The sequence below is a fragment of the Camelus dromedarius genome, chromosome 10 (genome assembly GCF_036321535.1).
Source record: "Camelus dromedarius isolate mCamDro1 chromosome 10, mCamDro1.pat, whole genome shotgun sequence".
Classification (NCBI taxonomy): Eukaryota; Metazoa; Chordata; class Mammalia; order Artiodactyla; family Camelidae; genus Camelus; species Camelus dromedarius.
This window is the reverse complement of record NC_087445.1, coordinates 59,726,656-59,748,577: the sequence shown is the minus strand read 5'-3', so window position 1 is coordinate 59,748,577 and position 21,922 is coordinate 59,726,656. Positions and strand designations below refer to the sequence as shown.

The following is a 21,922-nucleotide window of genomic DNA, read 5'->3' as shown; positions in this document are numbered from 1 at the left end:
TGAGCTCCAGCCTGTCCTAGCCAGTCACAAATGGGCTGACACAGGGACCTCTCAGGAGACAATCCTGTCTATACCCCTGAAAATTCGGAAAGGGCCCTATATTTGGCTCTAGCCCCCTCACACCTTGGGGGCCCAAAAACACAGCGGGATACATTCCTGTCCATATACCTGAGATCCTAAAAGGGCCCTCTACTTAGACCAAATTTTGCTAAGGAAATTGAACCCAACATGTTGGGAGAACGGAAGCCTCTAATGTGGGTGCTGGTGTCTGAGACTTGTCTCTGGGAGACTGCTCATCAGTCACCAATTCTCCACATCCTCTCTGTAAAAGGAATCTTGCTTATCAATACCTACTTCTCACTCAGGAAAAGACCTAGGGGAAGCAAACCTATTTGCAGAACTGCAAAAGAAGCCAACACCAGATTCTTGTCCTATGTTCTCAAATGTGGACAACAATTATATTAGGCATCAGAAGAAAAGCAGCAGCATAAAAGAGAAGGATGAAGAAAAAGGAACAGAAAAACTGAAGGAAAAGATAATTCAAAGACAGAAATTTTTTAAATGCTTCAAATTAAAATTCTGAAAGAAATCTGATAGATTACTGTAACTATAATCCTTGCAGAAGGAACGAGTACTAAAGGAAAACTTCTAAAAATCATGTTAGAGGAAAGGAATTTTCAGCAATTTAAAGACTCAAAATTACTTCCCACCTATCCATTCTTGGGAATTTATTTGATGAACTCCAGGAAAATAAGAAGAAAGTAAAGGGAAAACAAGAAATCTAGGGAACCGTGGATACAACCCAGGGGAAACCTTAGAGTGGGAGGGTTTCCTGAGGCTTAGGTTAAAGCAACTAGTCCAAATTGCAACAGGAAGACTGAAGGCCTAAAACTGTACTCTTGGAGGGACCACACAGATATGATAAGAACACACTGCTCTCTTGTCAAGAAATGCTACCCAAAATTTTAGGAAAATACACACACATTCAAAACCCCCAAACTAGAATAACACCATATTTCACTGATAGTGAGATGCACTTCTTCACATTTTAACATCTCTGAAATTTATCTCACAATTCATGGGGATTATAGTTTTAACTGGTAGCATGTTTTTTCTTTCTCTGTGGAACATAAAATAATGGTACATGTTACAATCAATGATATTTCAGATGCAATGAAACACAATAATAATAATAATAATGCTGAGACATACTTATTGAGGACTTACTCTCTGTACCAGGAATTGTTCCAAACCTTTTACATGGATTAAGTCATTTATCTACACAACCCTTGGGAACCCTCTCCTTTCCTTGTCCCAGAGGTCAAGAAATTCATCAGGATGGAAAGAAATTCAATCTTAGAACACTAATAGCTATGCACAATATTTTCACTGTTCAAAAATTATATATGGTGTTACTGGTTTTGAACGTTCACAGTCAATCTACAGAAAGAGCAGGAAAGACTTAGTTATGGCCAGAGAGGAAAAGGAAAATACCGACAACCCTGTGAAGTGAAGAAGATGGTAAGAAGGGAGGGGAAAACAGTAGAAGGCAGGGTAAGGACACTACTGTCTTCACCCTGAGGTTGAGAAAGCATATTTATTTCCTCTTTCATTATCTTTAATTTTTCTGTTGGTTACTTGTGTATTTTAACAGCATAACAATCAAATATTGGGAGGGTCATGAAAATAAGTTAAGTCCTCATCATTCATAACAAGGAACCTGCAGATATTTTCTGAAGTTCATAAATCAAGAGAAAAACCAAGAAACAGTATAAACAGTTTGTTCAGAATTCTGGAAGGAATGAAAATAGAAAGGCTCAAAAGAAGTTTCCTTTGAAGAGTGGGATTATGAGGTGATGAGAGCTGAGGTGAAACTGTTATTGTTCAGCAAAACTGATTGCCACATACATGTATAACCTTGATAAAAATAAAAAGCAATGAAAAAGGCAGTAAAATTACTGTTTTTATCTGAGAAAGCAATCCTATAGTTTCAAGGCGGTATTGAAGAATCAGCCTGATATGTGTATCACAACTGAAGTCAATAAACCAACCAAGATGCATCAATCATTAAGTCAGATTTACAGTTCTGATCACTGTTCTCATCTAAAATACAGCTTAAAATCACCTTGCAGCCACAGAAGCATAATTCATCATTTTTCTATGTTATATAAATTCTTCTTCTGGGTCTAATACACCCTTGAGAACACAAGCCATTAGTTACATAATGAGATCTAGATTGAAATAGAAGTTACTGCCGAGCCTAAACTACAGTGCATCACCTGTACTTGACCCATCCCTGCTGTGACCCAAGATGGTCAGGCAGCTGGATGTGTGAGGAGTGGGAGTGTGCTGCTTCTCTGAGGAAGACAGAAACAGGGATGACATCTGAAGTGAGGATTGCAGTACTCTGACACTGACTTGTCTGCCCAGAGGTTGTACATTATTTCACCTCCTCAGACCAAAAGGAATGAATATATAGGCTAGAAAATCAAGGTCAATGACTCTTCAATTCTGAACTGGCTCCTGGCTTCTCATAAGTCTTTGCCAAATCCAAATTCAATGAAAGAAAATTATCATTTTCTTCTTGCTGAGGATTACAGCAACTTGTTATTCTGCTGTATTTAGATACATTTTGCATATCTGGAAGTCTCAATTATATGTAAATAAACTTTAAATACAATAAAAAAGTTTACTTCATTGGAATAATAGGAAAATGCCTTTATTTTAAAGAAATAAAAAGTCAGCTGGGAAGATTTGCTTGTGAAATATTGAGACAAATGGTATTTAAAAGGGAAGAGCAAGCACTGGGAAAAAGCTCATAAAACTGGTAACTTCCCAGAAAATTTTGCATTTGTACAAAACGCAATTAGCTTGATTTTCTATTTTTGCCTTTCAGAATACTAATAAACAATTATTTTTAATTCTTAAAGATAGATCACTAGTTGTCTGCAAAAATAAGCAATATTACAATTTTAATTTAACTAGGCTCATGTTATTTTTAGGTATGTAGAAATTGTCTCAAATAAATTATGATGTGGAACAGGATGCCTGCAGCCTTTTCACTTTTAATTTCCAGCGAAGAAAGACCTGCCTTTCATTTATCATAGTTCATTTTACCACTTTTAGCCATATATCATCCTAGTCTCCATAAATATGTTATCTAAAGGCAGCCAATTTAGTCTTACAAAGTCTCTCACAGTTTAATAGAATCTTAGTTCAGGAAATATTTTAAAGAGTTTTTTTAAAAAACTGAGGATGTTTTGAGAGGTCAAGAGTTGAGGTGTCTCTCTCCCACTAGAGCGTAGGCAGTATGAGAACAACAGCCATGTTTGTGCCTTGTTCATTACTGTGTCTGCAGTACCCAACCTGAACTTGGCAATTTGAAGGCTCCCACTGGATTATCTGTTGAATAAATGGTCATGGCATGCTTCAGAACTCTTAACTGCTATTTTACCCTACACACAGAGAATTATAACTTTATTGTAGATATTTGGGTCCTGAAGACCTTCTGGTGTTGCCTAACTCAGGGCTGTGCCTTTGGACAGAGAATACAAGCACGGCAATAGAGATCCTAAGAGGCCAAACACTCAGAAGTTACCAAGGTCTGTACTTGCTAATTCCCAAAACATCTTCCTCTGTCTTCTTCTCTCTAATGCCTTTATTGCTGCCTCATTTGAGCACTTACTGCCATCTCCCATCTGGATTATTGCAATTATTTTTCCTGTAAAACAGTTCCACTTCCCCACTGCTATCAGTGTGATCTTCTAAGATAATGAACTGTGGCCCTTTGCTCCCTGCATACATTTTGACATCACATGCAAAGACTTTCACTCCCCACATGGACATATTTCAGCAGAAACTCCCTTAGGGAAGGGAGAGAAGGATTAGTGTGAGGAGAAGCTGTCTCTACCCCTCACCATCGTATGGGTTGTTTATACAGTTTGCAGAGCAAGAGAGCACACAATATAGGGCATACTGTATCTATCAATGGTCACTCATCAAGGGGATATCGTTTATTTTAACTCAAAATATAAACCTAGTGACAAAAAGAAAAGTATCTTATTTTTCATGCAAGTTTGAGGCCTCTCCAATGGGGAAGTACAGATGCACAAAGGATGGAATTCTCTCACACAGGAAGAGTGTTCAAAGTCACTGGGCGGCCAGAGGGAATAACAATGTGTCCTCTAATGTGGATCCTTCATTTCCTACATCACTGCTTCTCAAGCTTCAGTGTGCAAGCAAATCACCTGGAGAGCTTGCTAAAATGAAAATGCTGATTCTGTGCATCTGGGGTGAGGTCTGAGATTCTACAATTCTAATAAGCTCCTAAGTGATACTGGTCTATGGATGACATTTTAGTAGATGAATACATGTAGCTGCATAAAATCAGAATTTACTTGACTACTCAAAGAGTACCGAGCACAATCTAATAATGGCAGCAATGATGATGATAATGAAAATATTAATAACGGTAGAAACTATTTATTGAATGTTTATCATATGTCATGTACTCTCTTGAGTGCTTCCCCTAATAATTTGCATTTGGTCCTCAAACAATCCTGTGAGACAGACATCAGTATCACTTTACAAATAAGGAAACAGTCTCAGAGAAATGAAGTTACTTAGCTAAGGTCACAAGGCCAGCAGGAGGCAGGACTGGGAATCAACTTCGGCACGTCTGATTCCAGACTCCCCAGTGGCCAGGCTCTACCGTCTCAATGCCCAATGCTGCCTGCCATATCAACCTTCAGATGAGCACCCATTTATGATAAGGAGGGAAACGATGGTACAAAATGAGACTAAATTTTTACTTTGCCTGTCTTATCTTTCAGAATTTACATCTCAGGTCTTCCTGCAGGAAGGTACAGGAAAGGGTGTGGCTAAAAAAACAAATTTAGTCTTGATCCATCTTGTAAGAAGAGGCATATATTTCTTGTGGAAAAGGGAAATACATAAAATAATACATGCATATATTTGTATATATACATATGCACATATAAACACACAAGCATATGCTTGTTCATACATATTTCTATCTCTTACACTAGAACATTGTTCTTGTATATCCTGTCTTTGAATGACATATAAACAACTCTTACCTGCCCACATAAAGAAAACTAAATGCTCAAAAACCCAACAACAACAACAAACCCACTCAACACAAACAGCAGTAGGTATCTCGGGTGTGCTATCCCTTTCAAGATTAGAAGCCAAAATGTCTTTGGAAGGATACTCCCACCTGGCCCCCACACTCAGCTGCGTGGTCTGTGTAGGACTGGTCTCAATGCTGTTTCTATGGTGAGAGCTTGATGCTTCAAAGACTGATTCGGGGCTTAGTGGGAAGGCTCGGACACAGGCTCTACCTACTGCTAGACCTGAATCTCAGCAACACTTGGCAACCACCTTGGGGACCATGCAAGGATCAAGTTATCTGCAGGTGAAGTTAACACAGAGAAAGCTAAGGTGAGAAATGGCAAGAAAGAAACTATAGACATCATTTGAATCCTGGATAAAAGCTTAAATGAAGATTTGTCTTTGGACTATAAAGAAATTAATTCTCTTTTAAAATTTATTTTAACTCAGATTTCTGACAAGAAACACCACTGTTTACGTGTGCCAACACAGATCAAATAACTAGAATATATAACTTAATTTTTATAAGCTCATCAAACTCAATTTTACATGTGTAGGTTTCAAAAAAGGTATCCTATTAAATGCTTTAGACTGCATCCCTCTTTTTCTCTGAATGCATTTTATTTTGTATAAAATATAATCAATTAGTAAAAACTTAGAAGAAAAAAGATACTGAAAAAGATACAGAAACAGAACTGAAAATCCAGAAATAGACCCAGTTACACACAAAAATGTGGTACATATATCAAAGTCAATGGAGAATGAGAATCAGTCAAAAAATGATTCTGGAATACTTGACTATCTGCAAAAATAATAAAGTGAGGTTCCCCCCTCAAATATAGTCTGATTGTAGAGTTAAAGGTAAAAAAAAGAAAGAAGCCAGAAGGGGAGAAGAGAAGATAACCAAAAAGGAATCAGAGGAGAATATAGATAAATATTCACCTGATTTAAGACAGAGAAAGGAATTCCTAAGCAAAATACCAAAAGCAGAAAAGATGACAACTAACTACACAGATAGACAGGCAGAGGTTGAATGAACAGCCTTCATAAAAACTAAGAAAACGCATTCCTCAAAAAATCCCATCAACAAAATTAATTATACCAAAATTATTTCAATGTCAAAGTGGGAAATGTATTCCCAATATAGGTGGATATGTATTTCCAATGTACATGACAAACTATGAGTTAATATTTCAAATATATAAACAGCACATGAGTCTATTAGAAAAAGATGTATATTTTCAAGAGAAAAATATATATTACAAAATCTGGTAAGCAAAAGTTGATTGCTTGCTACAATAAAACTTCTAGGAAGAGAGCTGATTAATAAAACAGGTCCTTGCACAAAATCATAAAGGAAGCTTGTGTGTATGTGTATATATTTAAGAAATATACACATAAAAATCCAAATCACGATGCAATAAAAATTTAAATTTATAACAAATGCCCCAGATTTACGTAAAAACCTCTAAAATTAATGGAATTGAAACCACTGGGAGATAGTCAATAATTCTTCTATTAATATATACCCTCTTTACTCATTACTGTTTGCTAAGATTTACGTTGAGCAGTATGATAGGGTTGATGTGAAAATTAATCATTTTATCCATACCTTGTTAACATTTTATAACTTTTGAGTTTAGTTCTGAACAGAAATAAGAATGATTTCCTACTAGGGAGACAGAATTTAAATCGCACCAGTAAAACTAAACAAAATGGAACAATTTCTCTTTGTTTCTGGTTGACTCAGCAGTCATTTGTCAAATTATTTATTTTAAAAATGTTATTCAAAGACATGTAGTATTTCTACAATGATTTGATAAAGACTTAAGGTTACACAACATCCATTTTAAAAGCACCCAATTTTAGGGGGAAATGTATAGCTTAAGTGGTAGAGGACATGCTCAGCACACAACAGGTCCCAGGTTCAATCCCTAGTACCTCCCCCAAGCGGAAATCAGTGAAGAAACCTAATTATCTCCCCCTCAGAAAACAAACAAGTAAAAGTACTCAATTTTGCAAATATGCTTTAAACTATTAACTGCTTAAGGTTCATCTGTACATATGCATTCCTGTACATTTGAACATGCTGGATTCTCAATTTAAAAAAAAACCTATCTTTAAAATTAAGATTATCTACTATAAATAAATAAGCACAAATAAATAAAAATAAATAAAGCCTAGTTTGGGCTTTCTGGAACAAAGTTAAATTATAAGTTAACTGTGTATCACTTACAAAAGAAAACTCTCAATCAGATTTTTATTTGTCCCACTGATGCTTCCAGTCCAAATAGTGTTTCTCTAAAGCTAATAATATCTTACAATATAATGTCCTTCCATAGAACAATGAATCAAACCATCAGGATCATTCCTTAGGAAATTCCCATAACCAGTTAGTTCTTCGTACTGTTTTTCTTGAAGTTCCAACTTCAAGCAAAACCAATCCTCCTTGAGAGAGTAAGGCCAAATCACAGTTCATGACTGTATTTGTGATATGTTATCCTCAGCCATGCTGTTTTTTACATCTATCTTACGAAGCACAATTTCACTGACAGACGACAAAATCCTTAGAGAATATACTCTACACAACAATAAATAGATAAAAGTGATTTCTTTTTCACACAGGCTAGATTTCTTTTCCAAAATAATTTTTTAGAGTAAGATTTTCATATTTGGTTTAATAAAGAGCCTCAATGCCTCATTTACTACACATATACTAGTGGATAAACATCCACTAGGCAGATGCAAGAAAATCCAAGGATAGGCAAGGAAAGATATACAATACAAAGCGCAGTCTTACTAAGCTATACACTGGACCACTTTGCAAATTACATTTCTGAATTCTACCCTCAAATATAAATTAAGTGAGAATACAACAAACTCTGTCAGGCTAAGTCTTCTACGTTACCAAAAAAGGGGGAAGTATACAAATAAATAAACTAGATTTACAACTATTTAAGTGAAAAGGTACTACGTACATCCTATATGTATCAAAAGTCAGATTTCTCAGTACAAAGACTTTCACCAGCCTAACAAAGATAACACCGTGTCTAATGATGTGAAGATTAGCCAAAGACCATGTTGTGGTTAAGTGACTGTAGTAAAACTAGAAAGGAAGGAAGGGAAAGAGAGACAGTCCAGGGAATAAGATAAAATATTTACAAATCATATATTTAATAAAAGACATACAACCAGAATATATAAAGGACTCATAACTCACCATCAAAAGACAACATAATTAGAAAATGGGCAAAGGATCTGAATGGACTTTACTCAAAAGAAGACATACAAATGGCCAATAAGCACATTTAAAAAAAAAATAGTCATTAGGGTGATGAAAATCAAAACTATGACAAGATACAACTTCACACACCCAACAGGGTAATTTTTTTTTTTTTTTTTTTTTTACAGAAAATAACAAGTGTCAGTCAGCATGTGGGGAAATAGGAATCTTCTTAAATTGCTGGTGAAGTTGTAAAATGGTAAAACTACTTTGGAAAACAGTTTGGCAGCTCCTCAGAAAGTTAAACATAGAGTTACCATATGACCCAGCACTTCCACTTCTAGGTAGTTGCCCAAGTGAAATGAAAATATACATCCATACAAAAACTTGTACACAATTGTTATTAGCAGCATTATTTACCATAGCCCAAAAATGTTAACAACCTAAACGTCCATCAACTCATGAAAGGAAAAACAAACTATGGTATATGCATACAGTGAAATAATATTTGGCAATAAAAAGGAAAAAAAATGCTGATAGATGCTACAACATAGATTAACCTTAAAAAATTATGCTAAGTTCAAGAAAGCCATCACAAAAGGCCATATTACTATGATTCAATTTACATGAAATATGCAGAATATGCAAATCCATAGAGACAGAAAGTAGATTAGTGGTTGACAGGGGCTGGGAGGAGGTAAAGAGTGATTGCTAACAGGTATGGGGTTTCTTTCTGGGGTGATGAAAATGTTTTGAAATAAGACAGTCATGATGATTACATAACTCTGTGAATATACCAAAAAACAGTGAATTGCATACTTTATATGAACTAATTTTATGGTACATGAATTATAGCTCAATAAAGCTGGCATTTCAAGAAGAAAGAAAAACAAACTGAAAAGCATAATTTTGAATCAGGATATGAGTATCTTCATTGTATAGTTTATTAATAATACCATGACTGTGTCAGGAAAATCATAAATTGAAGATTTCCTTTGGGAATCTTAAGGCTGACACTAAAATTGGGAAAGCATGTTTGCAAAAGCAACTTAATTTCAAGAAGTTCCAGGGTAAAAGCACAGGTTCCTCAGGCTTCTAGGAAGCTTTTCCCAAAATACAAGTTTATGAGAGGGATTAAAATGAAACCAAAATGTGCCACAAATTTCTGCTTTCTGTATAATACTCTGCATGTCTGGTTAGGCCTTCCAAGTTTCTACTTCTGGCCTATTAGATGTGAATCATGAACCCAAAAGTATGACACTCAAATCTCTTTATATAATAATAGCCCAGATTAAATAAATACTGAATGTTAGAATTACAGAACATTAGAATGTTAGAATTACAAATGGGGCCTCATATAATTATTTCCATCTCCTCTAAATCCATTACAGTTAGGTCCGTGTATTCCAGAAATGCAAGTTACCTGATTCTTTTACATTTTGAGAGAAAAGATAAAATACTTCTTTCAGATATATTTGTTGCTTTTTACAAAAAAACTTGTTTTAAACTGCCACACCAGCTAAAATGAAGTGCTAAATTGGTTCAAATAAATAATACTGAAAAAGCATGACATCTATTGTCATTATATACCTAACCCAGCATCATTTCAGCTTCAAAACGGCAACCAAATACCCTGATACTGATAGGAGAGTGTTAATTTTTTTTTCAGAAATAATTTTACTATATGAAAATTCAGCTTAAAGATCAGATACAAACCTTAAACCTAGCCATTCAATATCAACAGCACAATCCTACAGCTGTCTTAGCCCTGAGGTACATCAACTGGACAGATGGCCTTAATTCAGGTAAATTTCCTTTACAGTATCACCTAGATGTAATATATTTCATTATTTCCATCTTTCTGAGAATAATAAAGGCCAGAATTCTAGCAAATTGAGCCAACAGTTCTATGAGTGCTGACGGCGCAGAATCCTCTGATGTATGTGAATGAGGGACTCTGTCACCTCATGTGCCATACCTGGTATGCACTGTGCTGTGGCCTCAGTGGTTATGGTTGGAGCGACTGGGGGCTGCTGCTGACTGGAGCTCACTTCTGGCTCTGTGTTAACTGAGGGAGAAAGGGCTACCTCACAGGAGGAGACCTGGCTGGGCAGATGGGACAGGAACTCTTCAGAAGCAACTTGCTCATCCTGTCCAGGTAGCTGCAGGGCAGACAAAGGAATGCTGATCTGTTTGTTAGGATGGGATGTGCTCACAGGCAACTGCATGGCCACCTGCTGGCTGGTGCCATGGGCACCAGTGGGTCCTCTGTTAGGTGAAGCCAGAGATACCCTGGCAGTCTTCTGGACGACTGGTCTGGACATCACACAGGGGGACACACCATGCGGGTCCAGCTCTGTGCTGATGACAGATGTTACATGGGGAATCAGCTTAGCAGAGCCTATACAGGAGGGACCTGCATGAGTCTGAGGCTTGGGTTTTGCCATCTGTGTCAACGACAGGGCTGGTCCATCTACCCCTCCGGTCAGCTCTGCATTTGCCACAATATAATAATCTTCGGGAATCTCTTGTTTGATTTTCTTAATGATGACATCATTGCTGCATTCGTCAATCATCTGAGACTGGGAGCTTGAATGGAGAGAAGATGGGACTATTCCAGGCCTTTTTCGAGCAATGCTTTGGGGCCTCTGGGTTTGGGGCTCAAAGTCACTATCCTCATCTGTAACAGAAGATTCACAAACCATGTCAAACAGGGTATTTTCATCTTCATATTCTTCAACAGCTTCATCCAGCTCAGATGGTTCACTGCAATAAGAGAAGTCACAAGAGTCTCTGGTCCGATTACAGTCTAGCTTCGTTTTCACTGGTCTCCCAGGGTACCTTTCAACAGGGCTAGTTTGTGTCTCAGAGGGCACTCCAATTATACTGGGACTATCAGAGTTAAAACTTCTGTTATCCTGGAAACAGACCCTTTCTTGGGAGCCAGCTCTGCAAGTAGCTGTCAGTGGCCAGTGATAAGCATGGCCGGCACTGCAGCCCCACATTGCTGTCAGGTTCCCATGGGAACCTTCTGAAAGCAAATGTTTCAGGTTTGGAATGAGGCTGCAAATGGTCCCATGGCTGTGGGCCCAGCTGACCAATTTGGATAGATTCTCAGATGAGGTATGAAGGCAATCCTCCATGTTACAGGATCAGCAGTGTCTTTCCTAAAGGGAAATAATCAAAATAAGAAGCCATTATTACCCAAGATACTTCCATATCTCAATCACTTCTACTTCCTTGAACTATGATCATGTGGCATAAAAAAGAAATGTACTTAAAAACTGTATCTAGTTAATATCACTGCATATGGGCAGGGATTAGAAGAGAATACAGGAAAAAAAGTAAAGACAGTTTATATTTTATGACTATGGGATTTGAGAAAATTTTTGTTTACTTCCTTTATTGTTATAATAGTGTCTACATAAGAAAAAAAAAAAAGAGGTGAGATTTCTTTATAGTACATTTTACTTCCAAAGTCACAAAGAGAGAGGTTCAGTCAGCCCCGTAACAATCAAATGTGCATATTATTTGTTTTAACCAAGAGGATGAACTTCCAACTTCACCCTCTGCCATCATAAACTTCATTACTAGAGGCTGAGCCAACAAAGGTTTAAATCCATTCTAGGATGGACATTAAAGAAAGGAAGTCAATCCATTGTTGGGCCTCAGAAAACAAATGACACTCCTGGGAGTCTAAGGAGAGAATGAGGGGTTAAATTTGGGAAGTAGGGAAGAAAAGTCTTTAAAAGGAAGAACAGATCAGGAGGAGAGCCACTTAGCGGCTCCCCACACAGGCAGGCTGAAGATCAGAAGCAAGGATGGGTAGACTAGGAGCCAGTACTTTAACCAAATCGTACAAACAGGCTTCCTACCTCCTTGCTGTCTAAAATTCCCAAAATATTGCCTTTTATCTCACATTTTAGAGGTTAAACATGTCTTTGGTGTATTTTACCATCTGAGGTTCCTATACATCAAAGGATAACCAACTACCAAATAGGAACGAATCATTCTTTATTGGGCAGAGGTCAAAAACAATCACTTGTTATGGGTTCTTGATTGGGACAATGTGAGGACAACATGATGGGCAGAAAAAGTGAAAAAGGATATGCAGTCCATGTATGATTAAAAAGGTCCAGTAAGGCTCTGCCAAAAGGGAGATCCTGGAGAGAACTGGGGAGGGATGAATAAGGATCCTGACATGTGATTTAGTCTTCCCTGCTCATCTGCAGCTGTGAGTGACAAAAGGTGCCTTGCTTGTCTCCATGGCACCGCGTCAGCAGAGTTAGGTAAACTCAAATCCTTTAACATGTTATGAGGCCTCTGCGATGTGGCCATGACCATAGTCAACCTCCCAAGCCTCATTTTCTACTGGTGTGGCCTCTTCCCATATTTCTTGGGGTCTCCTCCTCTGTAAACAGTTCCTTACCCCTACTAGGTCTCTAAATAAACTCACTCTTTGGCTTGATAGGGAGCCTTCCCCTTTTTTTCACCTGGAAAACCCCTTCAAGACTGACCTCAGATCACCTAATGTTGAAGACTTCCCAGATATTCTTTCAGCCTCAGAGATTTTTGATTCCCTTCCTGTACCTCCATCATCTCAAGGAACTTTGCCTTGCTGTACTGTTAACACTGACATTCTTATCTATCTCTCAGACCTCACTGAGGATTACCTGAGGATAGAGACTATAATTTTTCATCCATCAATGAGGACCTACTTGGGGATACAGAAATTAATAAGACATGGTTTTACTCTTGAGATCTTATAATCTACCACTGGTGCTGAATAAATGAATGAAGAGTGAATGAATGAATATATATATATATGTATTAGCAGCACCATCAACACTAAGGCCCTCAGATAAAAAACATGAAAATTCCTCCTATGACTTTTATTGTAATCGTTCAAGGGATTAGAGGATTTTCTCCTCAATAGTGTAACCAAAACACAGCTGTCTTGTGTATGTAGGAGAGTAATACATGAGTAACCAGATTTTATGAAGCAGCACAATAAATCAAAAGAACAGTGACTGGTGTGGGAGTCAGGAACTTCAAACTTTTGTCCTGGAACTGATGTGTGTGGCCTCAGACAAGTCACTAATCATCTTTAAGCCTAAAATGACAGAGCTATATGATCTTTACGTTTCCTGACTTCATACTCTAGAAATTCAGGGACTTATTTCATTTATATTCCTTTCATATGATTTTAAAGTAGAAATGCAGATAAAAGAGAACTTTTTTTTTAATGTTTTGGTTTCTAAGCTTTCTTAACATATCTGTTTAATTGGTGTGGCATAGGCTGCTTTTTGCCTACCGACGGTCCATTCTTTCTTATTCATTACAGAGTCCCAATCTGTTGGGGCAGCAACACACTCACCCAAAACATCTCTCTTAGCTTCCTTTGAAATGGGAAATCTCATATGACACAGTTCTGGCAAATAATATGTAAATGGAAATCACTGCACAGGGCTTCTGCAAAAGCCCTTTGAAACTCAGACTTGTCAGTTTTTGCCTTTTTCCTTTTGTCCTTCTTTTCTTCCTGCCTGGAACAAGAACATGATGGCTGGACCTTCAGAGGCCATCTTGGGAGCATGAAATCAGGACATAAGGATAGCCAGAGGAGCCTGGTGACATCGTGGAGCCAGTGTATCAGCCCTGAACTGCCCAGGATTCCTTGTTACATAAGGGAAAGATAAACCCCTGATCTTGCTTAAGCCACTGTTGTTAGAGTATTTGATTTCATATAGCTGAACTCAACTACTAACTGGTACACAAAAAATAATACATTCATCTCTGGTTTTTGAACTCTTGGAGTAGAATCCTTCATTTTTTCTGCACTATACTCCAGTACAATTATTTCTCTGATTAGATTCTACAAATAAATTCTTGGGAGGTCTATAATTCTGTCATAATGCTTATAACTGTTCTCATTTTTATCATCATAAAAATGCAATTAATATAAACATATTATGAATCATCTAAATCTTATACCTAAGTATTGCCTTGTAACTTTAGTGCCCCTTTGCTTTTGTATCTATACTCACATTAGTGCCCATAATCATCTAAAGTGTTATCACTCAACTTCCAATTTGTCAGGAAACCTGTTCATGCTGTTTTCTTTTTAACAGATATGAATATAAAACTACTCTTTTGCATTGATAATATTCAAATGAAAGGCATTGTGATCTGATATCATGAAAATGGCATATGTGATGGTGTAGCAATATACCTCTTTGTCATAGCCTAATGAGAAAATTAAAAGGAGTTGAAACAAATGATATACACTCATAGAAAGGAGATCATATACGCTATGGCACAATATTTGAATGAAGACACTGTAGCAGTTCAAATTGTAAAAACATGGCAGAATTAAAAAAAACCCCACAAAACTGTGTAAGCCTGCAGAACTCAAAAGTACTTATTGTCCAGGCAAAAAAGCTACTATACAGTAGTAAAATACTACCTTTGCTGAAGACCCCAGAGCCACAAAAAATTTTTAATTAAAATAAATAAAGGACAAAATGGATAAAATTTTAAATTTTATTAAAAGCTTATCCACTTAATTCTATAATAATCACCATCCTTTAAGAATCAACAGTTAGTAATCACTTTTATTATACTCTGAAATTCACTAGCAATCTCAGGAAGAGGCTCTTAAACTTTTCCTGAGTACATAAAAATGAAAACATTTTTTCCAGTGTTACTATTAATCTGTTTCAACCAAACAACCAATGTTAACTAGTAGTTATGAGAGTGTAATTAGCTGATATTTAAAGTACTTAAATGGACTGAGTCCAAGCTGATAAGGAAGAGCTATCAATATACTGCAATACATTCTAATTTTAATGCAAAACAGAATCAACGACAAGACAATCAAGGTATTTTCTAACTGGTGGAGTAAGTACAGCTAACCCTTGAATGATGCGGGTTTGAACTGCACAGGTCCACTTATATGCTGCTATTTTTCAACAGTAAATACTACAGTACTGTACAGTCAGTGGTTGGTTGAATCTATGGATGCGGAGGAACCATGGATACACAGGGCCTATGATAAATCATACACAGATTAACCCCCTCGTTGTTCAAGAGTCAATGTAATTTCTAGAATTTACTGATTTCCTTCAGCAGTCTGATGATTAGCTCTATGCTAAAAAATAATGCTTCTTATGCATTTCCAAGAACAGGAAAATAACTTCAGATAGTATCTTCCCACATCTGATATGGGCAATGACTGGATTAGACAACCAGCTTTACAAAGTTACTGTGGGACGCTTCATTAAAAATTGTGAGTCATGCCCAGCAGAGTTTAGGTTAAGTATGAGATCTGATTTTCCTAAATTGGTAAACAAAGCTATAAAGTTGTTTTATAATATAACAATATAATTATTATATATTACACATAAAGCTATAATAATATACTATAACTATGTTAACTTAGTCAAGCAGACATTTTATATGTTAATATTTATACTGTTAAAAGTCAAAATCAGAAACACATTAAACACAGAATCAGACTTTCTACCATTAAATGTAACATTGATCATTAGGTTTCAGAACAAGAATATAAAACTTATTACAGCTAATATTCACTGAACAATTATTGTTTGCCAGGCACTATTGTAGAACTCGATATACCAATAATCCTAATTATATCAACAATCCTAAAAAGTTAGGTAAATTATTATCCTCATTTTACTTGGACAAAGTAATGATGGACCCAGAATTGGGACTTCAGTCTTATTTCAGAGCCTGTGCTCTTAACATCCTACAGAGCCACCAGCAGTATACTAATAGAAAGACACTGTCTCAAGTCTGGCTCCCTATCACATTAATGTTGTTAATTTGAACTTACATTAGTTTAACAGTTTTACTTTAGTTGAATCTGTACGTCTGCTTTGGTCTACAGCTATTTTAGAACTACAATCCGCACAAATTTTATGTATAAAACACATTGAAATAATATTATGATAAAAATAACTTAACCCAGCACTGGGTATAAAGAAGGTCCATTAAAATATTTTTCTTTCAGAAGTTTGAGAAAAATCTTCTTTTTAGGAAAAAAAAGGGGGGGATATAAAAAATTGTTACTTTTCCAAAATCTGACAAAGCGAGCTACCAGCTGAATACCCTGAATATCTAGTTGGCTTTCACCTGACTTCAGTTCCAACAATCTGCCCCACAGTTCTTATAGTTTCTCTCTTTTTGACGTTCTGAACTTTTCAAAGGATTTGTTGTTGCTGTTGGGTTTTCTGGTGGTGGGAGGAAGCGGGGGGTAATTAGGTTTATTTATTTATTTACTTTTACAGTGGTACTGGGGATTGAACCCAGGACCTCATGCATGCTAGTGCTGCTAAGCACAGCACTCTACTACTAAGCTATACCCTCCCTCTCGTTGCTGTCATTTTAATATCACTAAATCTCAAATGCTGATGGATGACAAAATGACACAAGAAGAAATAAAATATCTGAGTAGCCAAATATCTATAAATGAATTAAACTAAAGAACACTTCCTCAAAAGAAAAGTCTCACTGGTAAATTCTATCATACATTCAAGGAAGAAATAATACTGAAATTATGCAAATATTTTCAAAAACTAGGAGGAAGCGGGAACACTACCCAACTTATTTGAGGATGTAAGCATAACCCTAATACCAAAATCTGAAAGACAGTACAAAGAAAATTACAGATCAATGTTCCTTATTTGATGCAGAAATCTTTTAGAAAACATTAGCAAAAGGAATCCAACAATACATAAAGTCGGTAATACATCATGACCAAGTAAGACTTATCCCAGGAATGCAAGGTTGGCTGTACATTCAAAAAGCTCAATCAATATAATTCAGTATATTGAGTCCATAGGGGGTAAAAATATATGATCACTTCAACAGATGCAGAAAAGTGTTTGATAAAATTTAATAACCATTAATGATAAAAACAGAACTCTTAGCAAACTAATAATAGTAGGAGCTTCTTCAAACTGGTAAAGGACATTAATAAAAAATCCACAATTAACATCATACTTAATGTAAAAGACTGAATTGTTTCCCCCCAAGATCAAATAAGGCAAAAATGCCCCCTTGCATTACTTTTATTCAACATTGTGCTAGGTGTCACAGCCACTGAAATAATACAATAAAAGGAAAAAAAGGTAGAAAAATTAGAAGAGAAGAAGCAAAACTCTTTCTATTTGTAGATGACATCATTGTTTATGTAGAAAACTCCAGAGAATTCACAAAACAACTATGAGAACTCATAAATAAATTTAGCAAAGTAATAGGATACAAGATTCATATTTTAAAAATCATTTTCTACACACTAGCAACAAAATATTAGGGATTAAAAACTTAAAGATTATACTTACAGTAGTGCCAAATATATTAAACACCTAGGAATAAATCCAAGACTTCTATACTGAAAACTATAAAACACTGCTGAGAGAAATTAAACATGACCTAAATAAATAGAGACATATACCATATTTGTAGACTGGGAAGATTCAATATTGTTAGGTTGGTATTATTCCCAAATTGATCTATATATTCAATGCAATTCAATGCAAATCAAAATTCTAGCCGGCTTTTTTAGTAGAAATTGACAAGTTGATTCTAAAATTTATAAGGAAATAAAGAGGACCTAGAATAACTAAAGCAAAGTTTTACAATAAGAATAAAGTTGGGGGACTCACTTATCTGATTTCAAGACTTAACACACAATTTCAAGATCATGGGGTACTGACAAAATAACAGATGCATACATCAATGTGACAGAATTAATGTCCGAAAACAGACCCACAAATATTTGGTCAATTGATTTTCAACAAAAGTGTAAAGGTATTTCAATAGGAAAGAAAAATCTTACCAACAGATTGGATCAACTGGATATCCATTTAAAAAAAAAATCAACCTTTAGTTCCACTACACATAAAAATTAACTCAAAATGGGTCATGGACTTAAATCTAAAACCTAAAACTAGAAAACTCTGAGAAGAAATCATAAGAGAATATCTGACAAAGGGGCATCTAGGTTAAGAGTGATGATCTGTTCAATTTCCTTTAAAAAGCAAAGGACTCAGGAATCACTGATTTTGATGGCATAATGAATAGTCTGTACAACTTATATATAAAAACCTCCCAACCTGTAGACAAGTGTGCCTTTCTATGAGGATATATGCCCTATCTGACTTTGCAAAACCACTTAAGATAATTTGAAAAGTGGAAATCATTTCAGTTGACTTTCAAAGTCATTTCAGTCAGGTTTCCTGGGTGAGAGTACAAAATATGTGCCTTCAGAGAGATTCACTGGTTCACTTACTCCCCTGTGTCAAATGTATAATGTCACCTGTCATTCATTCTTTCAACAAATACGTATTAAGCACTGTGAAGCATTGGGCTGAATCCTAGAGACAGAAGGGTGACAAAGACAGTCTGTGTCATCACAGAGCTTAGTCTAGGAGGAAAGAGAAACGATAAAACAAACAATTCAATCAAGCATAGTAAGTGCCATAAGAGAGACAGAACAAGGTGCTAGAATATAAGGCATGGACATCTAACCTAGACCAAGATGGTCATTTAGTTCATTTAGGGATTTACTCAAGTCTGCTCAGGGTGGTGGGGAGAGGGGAAGGGGAAGTGTTACCTTGCCAACTGATGGCTAACTTTCCTGTGTCTCAGTAGTGGCATTTATCCTCCTATGTTTCTATTTCTTTGATCATTTATATAAGAATTCAAGAAGAGAGGGAGTTAAACGTATGACCATAAACTGAGACTGCATAGGCACTGTTTTGACAAGTGTTAATGTGCAGATTACCAAGAGATAAGAGTAAATCAAAATAAGGATTATGGGAGGAGGAAGCCCAGGTCACTCAGGTGCAGCATATCAGCAATATTCTCCACTAACTGATGTAGATTAAAGCTTCTTAGTCTCCCAAAAGGGCCTCAATGGTAGAAGTTATGGATAAGTCTGATTAGGTGAAGGTCACATCAAACTTTCTAGAAACTCAACTACCCTGCTTTAAGATCAATCTTATATACAAAAGAAAAAAAAAATGTTCTGCCCATAGACTATTGTGCATATGTGCGAGGGGCCACCTCACGTGAGCTGGGATAGTGCAGGGGTTAAGAGCAGGGACTCCATTGCCAGATGCCTGAGTTTAAATCCTAGCTCTGCCATTTGCTAACTATGAACCTTGGGCAAGTTACTTTACTTCTTTGCACCTTAGTTTCCTGATTTGTAAAATGACGATAAGAATAACACCAACCTCATACTGTTGTTTTGAGGATTAAATTTTTCATACTATAAAACACTTAGAACAATCAACTGATAATTGTTCACCTGAACTTAACGCTTCCCCCGATTTCAGCTGTCTACAGTATAACTACAGAGAGCATGCAATACAGCATGGCACACTCATGGAAGAATGAGACCCAAAGAACATACAATTCAGTATGGCATACTCAGTCAAGCATGACGTCCTCACTTAACTTTCACAGATGCCTCAGATTAACACAGACCTATCAAAGTACACTCCTAAAGTTACAGCAGCATTATAAACAAGGCTCAGGTACCATGACATCCCTGGGAGCCATGCAAACAGACCTTTAGACTACATATAGGACCTATTCTGCAGCCACCTCAAAACTGTAGTCCTAGAGTTTCTAAGTGAAATCTCCTGGACTTCTCTTCATCCAACCAATATTGAATGACACTGAGCCACTAGGCACTAGGAATACTGTCATGAGCAAGACACCCATACTCTGTGACTACATGAAGCTCACCGTGGCAGGGTGGGAGGGGACAAGCAACTAATCACATAAGAAATACTTTTAAATTGATAAAATGATAAGAATTTTGCAAAGGTATATAGTGAGTGCAAACAGAGAATGAAACCGGAGTGATTTGTTCTATTCTAGGGGATCAGAGAAAGCTTTCCTGAGAAAGTGGTATTCAAACTAAGAGCTGAAGGATTAGTAGGAATTCATAGATGAAGGAGGGAGGGGGCAGAAGGAAAGAAGAGACTACCAGGTAGAAGCACAAACACAAGCAAAGGGCCTAGGAAAGGTTCTGAAATTCCCCCATTATACACTCACCCTTAGCAACCACCCCTGCAACATCCTAGCACCCCACACAGAGGGTCAGGATAACAGATGCAGCGACGTAGAGTATTTCTTACCCTACCCATTCCACCATAGCTCATCCACTCCCTCCTAACAAATGTTGTTTACCATCTCTCTGAGAGACTCATCTAGTTTAAGGCCTAACTTGAAATATGTATTTACGTCCTGCAAGCTAGTTATGCCTTTACTAAGAAAGCAAAGCACTGTAAAAAATAATTTTAAATAAAATTTCTAGTGTCATGGAAAATAAACACCTTAATCTTATTCAATAGTTTGATACTGGTATTATATGAAAAATGCTTTAAAAAAATAATGTATCTAAAATACTCATTAAATACCAAAAATTCTTGGTAACTCCCAATTATTCATGCTTTTAATTTCTACAGTTTACACACAGTATTGGTTTTTGTCATTTGCTATTCACAAAGGATTAAAATTAACTACAATGGCATTCCATTCACTCAAATTGTTCCCTATGTGTTGACTAGCAGTATTATTCAATCACATTTTAAAGTGATTTTCCCGTCAATGAGCATGATTTGACATGATCCATGCTTTACAGACCACTCAAAGAAGTACAGTAAATAGGAAAACTGAAATTCTATCTCAGGATGAGTGATGTTAACATTTTTAGCTGCCTTTACGTTGACACAGCCTCATTCTCCTGATGGAATTTTCCAGGCCTTAAGGATTAGCAGTGTCTAATAACGAAGAACCTGTCCCAGATGCTGAAAATACAGCCCCACCTCAGTAAGTGAACTAGGCAGGCTGATACCAGATTTGAGACAACAATGTGAAAATACACATGCCAGTCCACTGTCACTGGAACTGCTCTGACTAAGGTCGCTAACAACCTCCATAGAAACAACTTCGACTGGCACTCCTTGGCTCTCTTCTTCTGGCTTCTCTGCAGTTTGCAGAGCTGTTTTCGGCCGTACTCGGAACCTCTGTATCCTTGGATTCCACACTAGTGCCCTGCTATTGTCTCAGTTTCCTTTGCTGGGGTTCATCATACTTTTATTTTTTTTTTAAACTTTTGAAACTAGAGTTTATCAGCGGTCCTAGCATTCTTCTCATAGTATTACTATCTTACTAGATGTTGCTCTCATCCACCCCTATGGATGTGATTATCAGGTATAGACCCTGACAACTAATATTCAAATTAACATTTCAGTAAGTGGCATTACCATCTCCTAGCTACTGAAATCCAAATCCTACAGTCACCTTGACTCCAATATGTCCTCCACATCTCTATACAGAGGAACCTACAGAATTGGTTCAATTCTAAGACCTCATCTCTGGTCACTGGTTTTCAAAATCACTAGGTTTTATAAATCTTGTTTATATTATTGCTATACTTCTAAAGCTTGTAATAAAAGATGAAACATTCAGACAAAGATGTTGTGAGCCAAGCATGTTCTTGTTCTGCAATCCTTCTCTAAGCATGAATGC

At 36.6% G+C, this 21,922-nt stretch overlaps 1 protein-coding gene across 2 annotated transcripts in view; it reads right to left on the bottom strand.

Moving 5' to 3' along the window:
• Positions 1-21,922, bottom strand: part of KIAA1958 (KIAA1958 ortholog) — a 113,008-nt gene that overhangs the window by 47,369 nt on the left and 43,717 nt on the right. For both annotated transcript variants that reach the window (XM_031450211.2, XM_031450210.2), the window contains exon 2: positions 10,335-11,523. In XM_031450211.2, coding sequence (XP_031306071.1) covers positions 10,335-11,499 — 1,165 coding nt within the window. In that variant the 5' untranslated portion in view covers positions 11,500-11,523. The remainder of the gene's footprint in view (positions 1-10,334; positions 11,524-21,922) is intronic.